This window comes from Pieris napi, chromosome 19 (assembly GCF_905475465.1).
Source record: "Pieris napi chromosome 19, ilPieNapi1.2, whole genome shotgun sequence".
NCBI lineage: Eukaryota > Metazoa > Arthropoda > Insecta > Lepidoptera > Pieridae > Pieris > Pieris napi.
The window spans coordinates 11,204,627-11,213,828 of record NC_062252.1 but is presented as its reverse complement, the minus strand read 5'-3'; the positions used below and the strand labels follow the sequence as shown (position 1 = coordinate 11,213,828).

Here is a 9,202-nt window from a genome sequence, read left to right as displayed (position 1 = left end):
ACACACTCCCTCTAGAGGGGTGTGTTTTGGCCGTTGTGGTGTGGTGGTTCGCGCCCTGCTAATACAGGGCGGTACGGGGTCGGACCTCATTGTTCTTGGTAGGGGCTGCAGCGCGCGAGGAGACGTGACCTCAACTCGCTGCGCGCAGCCGATGGAGTCTTGTCCGGGGTGTCAAATCCGGTGGTTTGGGGCCAAGGAGTAATCTCAACTTGGCCCTGATGTCTTGATCGTTGGTTTTGCGAGTAAGAAACATCTGTCCTCGACTTTTATATCTGGGGTAACCCTCGTCCTATGGAATCTATTTTTAGCCTAAGGGGGTAAAGGGAAGTGAAAGTGAGCATAACCGTTCAGTCGATCAGTGTACTCTTGGCTTCTACGCAGTGAGGATCAAAAATCGTATATTGTTTGTTTTTAAATGTTTTACAGCTGCCTGAAGTAAAAATGGACGACGATTGTTTTATATGCAGCAAAACGTTAAGTGAAGGAGAAGTGATTACGGTGAAAAAAAAACTATTTTTCTATCAATAAATGTGTGAAACAGTTTTAATTGTTAATTTACTTCTTATCCAAATTAACCCAAAAATTTACCCAAATTAAATAGCTAATTTTTAAATAGTTTAATAGATTGACCTTTTTATATTGCGACAGTGGCGCGGATTTCGCTCGGTAAAGTAATCTATAACTCCGAAGGTATTGGCATTACGGAAAAATTTTTCAGCACAAAATTGTTCATAATTAAAAGATCTACACTTTGATGATCGGTAAAATTTAATAAAATTGAATTGTTGGGGAGAAAACGACGAAAAATGGAAAGAAAAGTAAAATTTTTGCCTTGCGGGAGTAATAAGTTGAAAAATATTAATGTTATAAAAAAAAGTTTCAAATAAAAAAGTTAGTAAATTTTGTTTGGGAAAGAAAAGATCTCTACAATTTTTCGCCTAACACTAACCATTCTCGAGATATCGAATTAAACGCGTTTCCATCGAAATGACCTTGAGCTGACCTCAGTACAACCCCTCAAATTGGAATTTATGCTCAGAATACACCCCCCTATCGATCCTCAAAATCTCCAAACTGTGTTCGCTCATGTTTATTTATTTCGTAATTTGACTGGAGTATAAGCCTCGAACCCAAACAATAAACTTAAACAAAACTGAAATATCAAAAAGCTATAACTCTAGGATAGAAATAATATAATTATACTTTATAGTACTTGAATGAATTTTAATTACAACAAAAACTCCTTAAGAGTTCTTAATTGATATTTATTTGAAGTTGATCCTAGAGGGAAACATTAAAAGAAACCATTGGTGATGGCTTCAAAGCACGTTGAACAACTAGTCCAATACTCCACATAGTAACATTACATAATGTCTCTACAATAGGTCAGAAAGGTGTTCAATATCGTGATCTAAGATCATATCTGTCCGGAACTCCTACTTCCTAGATCCGACTGAACAATGCACACATTGTATTACTATGTAATCTTTTTTTTATATCTTATCGTGTCGTAAACTCCTTTTATATGAATATTATATAATACAAAGGAACATACATAAACACTTTTTTTATAATTTTTGTGTAGAAAATATTCATACATATCGATGATGTAAAAACCAGTGGCCTCAGATATCGGAATCTGTTTTGTGATAATTTGTTTTTCTTATATACCAGAGTAGGTACATTACACACGCCGTAGAATTTTTATTGTTTTACAAATGATTTTTTCCTTCATCGTATGAGTAAGTGTTAGAAAGCTATTCGCACATATACAGAAAGGCCATTGGATCACAGCCAGGCTTCGAATGTACGACCTCAAGGATGAGAATCGCACGCTTATGCCACTAGGCCAACACTGCTCTTTCCTTGGGAAAAAGTAATCAGAAATAACAGATTACACATACTGTATTAATTGGACATTAAAGTGCCCAATGCATTACGACATTTTAATTCTAGATTTTAGTAATATATAATACTAAAAGCTGTGTGTTTTGTTAGCGCTAAGTTATTGTTACCTCCGATATTGATTGAGGATTGTCGTAACATCATACATCATACTGTAACACACCTGCGACTTCTTGTTGTCATGGAATTACGGGAATAAGTCTAAAACTCCTGTAACATATAATAATTCCTAAGATTTTTGTGCTCTAACAGGTATAAGCAACAATTTATTTTATTTATATAATCCAGTACTAGTAGTAACAGTAGGTTTCCAGTACAAGTTATGTATGTACTAAATAATATAATTTACTTAATATAAAACCAAAGACAGTAGTACTTAGCTTAATTTGGTAAATACTGTAGGTATCTAAAGAGTATAGGTATATATATGTAGGTTAATGTGTAAGAAAGAACGACCACATCTCTGCGTTACGTAAGCGGCTAGGCAGGACCCATTAATCGGCGGCGTGATGCTCATGTTCTTCATCTCTTATATTCAATCCTCTTCAATTCTAAAACTCCTTATCTCAAGAACAATTATAAATTCATGGGAGCTAATAGCTACTCTTTCCCTCTTGAAAAATCCTATCCACTTAGCTCCCTCTTCTCTATCTTCCTTTAATTTTCTACTGTACCTACAAGCATTACCTGTCCACATCGTATCCCTAACATAATTTGCGTGATTCATGTGTCCTTTCCATTGTCTACATATATTTTTATTTAATTATTATTTTCGCACTTATACGGATATTTTTCAACGCCAAAACAAACTAAATATTTGGCTGTTCCTATTTAAACATTCAAATGTTTATAGTTTTTATTAATTGGTTCATATATTATCTAATAACTACTAAGAACAACTTAGAATGTCACAGTACTATAAAATCAAGTGAAGGTAAGTTTGGTTCTAGTTACATCGGACATAGATAATTTTATAAAAAGAGAAATTAAAAAGCGCCTGTCACTTTAGTATAAAATGGCGCGCGAAAATATTATGACATCACTGAGCTACTCCAGTTTCTACAGAATTCATCGAAAATGTACGTGTTGAAGGCATATGTAAGTTAAAATATATTACTTTTAACATGAAAACATTACACATATAAATTTAAATATTTATTATAACAGCTTTCTATTCCAATATTAAAATAATCATTTACATCATCATCACTTAACGAGATTATTTCTAACCGATGTTAATCAATTGACCTATTCTTTCTTATTTAAATGAAGTAAGACAATTTGCATCTAAAAATATAGCACATTTTTGTAGAGTTCGATTTAGTCATTTTTATTAGAAGGATAATATTTTTGCCTTTACACCAAGCATTTAACAATACAATACTTAGACCGTGCGTATTCTTTGTTGAATAAGTTTAACACAAAAGGGGTTGATTTATCCTAAAAACTTCCACGCTACTTGATAGAACATTTCAAGGATTTTCATTCAGTTTGCATTTTACTAGCCAAGCGCATTTCCTGACGTAACTTATTTATAACTGTAACAATAAAAGATACTTAAAGCAACAAATTACTCTCCAGCGCCAAATAAAAGACTGTTTACACTTTCGAGTGAACCGCACAAAAAGACTGCAATAAGCCTTCTTCAAACAGAGCGCAATTTTTAGTTAACTACTTAACTTTGACTATTCATCACACCGTTTACTGGATTTTTGACTGAATGTTTGTTCTGAGGTACTATAAAAAGGTTCAAACTGTTAAAAATAATTTTAGATTTTTAATATATCTGATATTTTTTACAATGTTGAATTCAAACATTTTTAAATATCTTTCATGCGGTAACTAAAACCTAAATCTAGTATCAGTAATAACATTTCTTATGTATCATAGAAATTCATAACACGTCATATAAAATGACGTATTCGATTTGCAAAGTGCAGCCTTCTCATGTTTGATGGAGGCTTTAGCCATACGTTTAACGGGCACGTTTTATAGCAGACAATGCATCAACAACATCCGACACTCGTGCCCAACTGTAAAAAGCTTAGCGTGTAAACTGTAAACATACGGACCGATATCACGAACGGAGAGGCGGATTTTTGTGGTTTTCGACTAGATTTGTGGCGATTTATTGCGCTGAGCTGTAGAATGACAGCATTGTTGTAGAAGCACTAAAAGTTGTTTAATTGTGCTAGGGTGTAAAACTGTTGCTAAATGAAATAAGAACATGACTAAACAACAGTTGTGCGCCTTCTACTTTACATCGCGTTTATTATAAACTTATTTTTGGTTCATAACAATCTTTGTAACAAAACCAAATTTTAAAAATGTTAACGTTTTATTTTAATAGAAAAATTTCGATTCACGTCTAAAGGACCTTAATGGATGGAGATCAAACCTAAAATATACAGTATTACTTTCGAGTGCTTTACGGTCCGCGTAATTTTTGACCAAAATGTTTTTCCTTGGTGGTTAGAATTTAGAAACCTCTAAGAGAAAAGAATATTCTACATTTATCCGAAACACTAAATAAAAAGTTGAAATAGACGCAGCGTTCCAATCGCACAGTATATCGAACTACACAACATGATTTATTGGCAATGTGGTGGCTGACTCTTGAACACCATTTGCGGCAAAATAAATCCTCAAGGAGAATATTAGCTTGTACTGAATTGACTTCAAGATAAAGTTTAAACATTTTATTTTCTAACGTAAAAATAGGGTGTAGGTTTTATGCTTACATTGCTGTTACTTAACGATTATAGTGTCTAATGCTGTGATCCTTTCCTTAATTTATGGGAATAAGAAAAAGATAATGCGAAAAATATTTGTATGAAATTTTCAGTTTTGTGCCTAAACTATAATGCCATAATCTTTATACATTTACTAGCAGACTCGGCCAAGCGTTGCTGTGGCTAAGGTTTTTGTTATACATATTACATAGTAGTAAACTATTTAAGGGAAACGGTAGGAGAACACCAGTCATGGTGACCACCATGCTTTATTGGTGGTTAATGGTTATGCCATTAAATTGTAGCTTATGTGAAACCAAGTACCAAGTACTTTCAACACAGCGCAATCTGTTAGAATTGTGACTATCAAATAATTAACAAATAATTTGCAATAAAATAATATTGCGGGTATATATTGAGATGTAAGCTATCCTTTCTTTTAAGTTAGATCAAACCGCACACGGTGTGCAAATTTGATTGAAATCGGTTCAGTAGTTTAGGCGTCCATAGCGGACAAACAACGTGACACGTAATTTATATATATTAAGATTTAACGTAAACGAGAGAGATTAATAGTTTTCGGACTCATAGTGAATGTTTTATAGTCATCTATGAGATGCCAACTAGGCTAAACTAAACTTGGTTTTTCGTAAAATATATAAAATACGAAGTGATTCCCACTTACAGCCATTTTCTCAACGATAACTTTGTCGTCCTGAATTATTATGACTCAGTAATACCGATTTTGGAATAACTATTTTATGGAGATATTTAGATATACATATATATAGATAATTCACAAATGTTCGGTTTTGGTCATCGCATAACCGCTGAGCACCTTAATTGCATAATCAAAATCGTAGATCGTACGAGTGTAAGTCGTAGATAATTTATCTAATAATTACCTAACATCTCGTAGGAATATTCTATAGATAAATGACAGTATATAGTACTTATGAAAATTTGATTTGAAAATCACGAATTATCACTGATGGTGTTTATAAAGAGGCACAAAGAATTAATTTAAATATTGTTTTACAAAGTATATGACATGATAAAAGAGATACAAAGCGCTTGAAGTGTATGTATTACGGTAATATTTACCCGTTTTGTGAAATACGACTGTATGAAACTATTTTATTCGTACCACAATGTAAAGGAATGCTTTTAAAGAAATAAGCGATATACTGGTTGGCCTGGACTTGGTTAGATAGAGACTTATTATACGCGATATATTTTGGGATGATTAAATGACAAGTAAAATATTATTCTTCATGATTAAAGTTTCAACATAACACATGTGTTGCAGATATTGTGTGGCGGTTTGTCACTTTGCTTCGCAGCGTCACAGCAATGGGTGCCTTACAACAACTTGGAGACGTTTTTGAAACAGCAACAGGACCAGCAGGTAACTTCGTTGAATATTTATTTCCCACAAGAATTTAAGAAATAATATTCACAAGACATAGAGTCTATGACTCTGAGGCTAGAAACGTACGGAGCAAATACTATTCGTTCTTCGCATATAGAGCCAGGGAAAGTGTGACAAAATAAACATTGAGCTATGTATGTTTATTACTAATTCAAATATCTACATTATATTTAAAAATAATTCAATTTATAATCAGTGTTTCGTTGTGATACTTACGATATTCAAGAGGTTTATAAAACTCTGTTCAGTTTTCTAACGTCATGATAGTTAAATATTAAAAAAAGTAATCTTCCATTGACTAAACCAGATTATTATTTTATACCAGATAAATTTTTATCAATCGAATCTTCAATACAGCTTTAACAACGGCGATCTTTATTTCAGTTCGAATTCATGCTCGTCACGGTTTCTTAAGCTAGGAAATGAACTAACACTTTTAATAATATCAAATAACATTACAATAGACGTACGTAAAATACAAAAGAACTAAAACGATTCAACCTCGATTTTAAACGATATAAAATTACTTCCACCGCCGTGTTTTATTCAGTTTTATTACACAATTCTTTTCATAACGCTTGTGTAATCGGACAATGGTTATCGAATGCGAAAAAGAAAAAATATTTTGTCTGTGGCGGTGGACATTTATTTAATCGGTATAAAGGCGCGAAAGGTTTCGTGAGAATGAATTAATTTTATAATTTTTTTCGAACTTTACACAATATGGAACTTGAAGGTTTTTAATTTAAAAATTTGTGAGATCGCAGGTCGATTTAAATTAAACTTATTATAAGAATATGATAGGACTATTAGGTACCCATCTAGTACATTGGGATGCAACGGGCGGTCTTATCGCTAACAAGCGATCTTTTCCAGGCAAGCATAGTAAGGAAAAAACAAAAAAAGAAATATGATGGGTAAAGTGCAGGAAGTGCATAATCAAATTTTATAAAAAAAATTATAGAACCTTAATCTAAAATAATAAAAAAAAAATTAATTAAATAGTCAAAATTAAGAAATACAAGAATTACAAAAGTCACGATTAAGCAGGATATGGTTAAGAAATTTTTATGTAGAAGAGTTTTAAATGATGTTAGGGATGTATTGTATACTCATATAATAAGATATATGAAACTAAAAATCGCTAGGAATCTGGAAGCAGATAAAAAATTTAGTTTTTGAATTCCGTCAGTTAAGACTTTATAACTATATATGTATCTTAAATTACAGTTGCAACCCAGCGAGTACCCGGGACACGATTTCAGCAGTGATGCATCAGACTATTCTCATTTCGGTGGTCACAATTTCGAGCCACAATCCTATCCAGTCCACCAACACGTCGAGGAGGAGAATCCAGAACCAATTAAGCATTACAAAGAAGTTATTGTCCCCATACCAAAGAACGTTGAGTTCAAAATCAACCAACCAATACTTATACCGGTGCCACATCCGATTCCAATCCAGGTGCCGGTACCAAAAGCGGTTGTGATACCAATTATTAAGGAAGTTTCGATTCCGGTGGAAAAATCCGTACCGTATCCCGTGGAAAGGACAGTGCACGTGCCCAAGATTAAGAAAGTACCCTTTGAAGTTATCAAACACATTATTGTACCTGTTGAAAAACCAATACCATTTAAGGTACCAGTGTATGAAACTATTATTCATACTAAAAAGGGCTCCCACAAGATTCGTTGATTTTAATTGTTGACTATTTTATATTGTTATTTAGTTTTTAAGTGTACATATTAAATTGGTTTTGTTATTTTTTTTTGTTTTCTTTAATACCTTAATAAAGAATTTGGATTTTAAACTAGCTTGACTTGAATCTGGTTTCTATAAAACAATTTTCTTTTAACGATGTACTTAATATTCAGGTGTTGTGAATTTCTTTGTAGTACATATATTACTCTATACCTATATTCTAGTTTTATAATAATAATAATTTATTTATTGCAAGAATATGGTACAAGAATGTTAAGGTGGTACAATCGTAAATCATTCGCATATTCTGCCACACACAATGGCGCGCAAATTTGTCTTAAGGAATTTTACATTTTACATTATAAGTCAAAGTCAATTCTTATATTATCTGTATCGTACATATGATACTTTATTAAATTTATATCAATTACAGTGTCTCACGCAAATAATCATTTATTGAAAAGTATTTTTTTTCCAAAAGTAATACACTAAGTCGCTTTTTAAAGACTCTACTCGGAAGATCTATTAATTCTTTTGGTATTGTAAATTTTAATTGCCATACAAAAGGTGTTTTGCGAAACAGTTCCAGATTGATCTTTGGCACAGCCAATTTCTCCCCATGTTTACGTATCTGTTTCACACTTGTCATTCTCGGCGAGTGGTGGCGATAAATGTTGTGGACCAAGGATGATTTGATATGACCAGTCTAAATTCTGACTCGTCAGCTCACCGGCTTCAGTAGCCCATGTCGAGATACTGTAACACATTGTTAATCCGATTCCAGACATGACTCGCGATTCTGGGAGCTCCCATTCCCCGCTTGCTTAGCCTAATAGTTTTCTCGACTACATGTGAAGAATATGGGGTAATATAATGTGATTCAAAAACGTACGTAAAGAAGATTAATTGTATACCAAAAGGTTTTTTGGTAATTGTATAAAAACCCTTTATCTAAAATTGCAACTTATAATGAAATAAATTTAGTTAAAACGTACCTAACATGCTGTACATAAATCACGTCATTGCACTATTAGCCACATATTTTAGCTGTCGCTACAATAATGGTTAAATGTCATTAAGGCATGTACATTTTCATATTAACTATACTAGTAAACATATAATTACATCTGATAAAGTATCGCGATCTACTTGAATATTTAACTATTATTTACACCCTATTCACAATAAGAAGATTATCTTAAAGGTAATCAATGTATTAAATTAACTGAATAGAAGAATAAAATACGTTTTTCCAATTCAAATTCCTCGTGCAAATACGGTTGAGAAAAATCCATCGTGTCGTATTAGATACGCTTTATATGACACGAAACGATGTTGGCTAAAATTTGATATTTTTATACGATTACTTAATATTTAGATTAAACTGCAAACACAATACAAACTTTTATTAAATACATCTCATCTCTAGCGT

At 32.7% G+C, this 9,202-nt stretch overlaps 1 protein-coding gene across 1 annotated transcript; it reads left to right on the top strand.

Moving 5' to 3' along the window:
• The first annotated feature begins 2,956 nt into the window (after window positions 1–2,956).
• On the top strand, window positions 2,957–7,831 carry LOC125059287. The gene is made up of 3 exons (XM_047663655.1): window positions 2,957–3,003; window positions 5,947–6,045; window positions 7,300–7,831. Exons 1-3 carry the CDS (start codon window positions 2,983–2,985, stop codon window positions 7,762–7,764), a joined length of 585 nt encoding a protein of 194 aa, XP_047519611.1. The 5' UTR covers window positions 2,957–2,982; the 3' UTR covers window positions 7,765–7,831.
• Window positions 7,832–9,202: the final 1,371 nt, after the last annotated feature.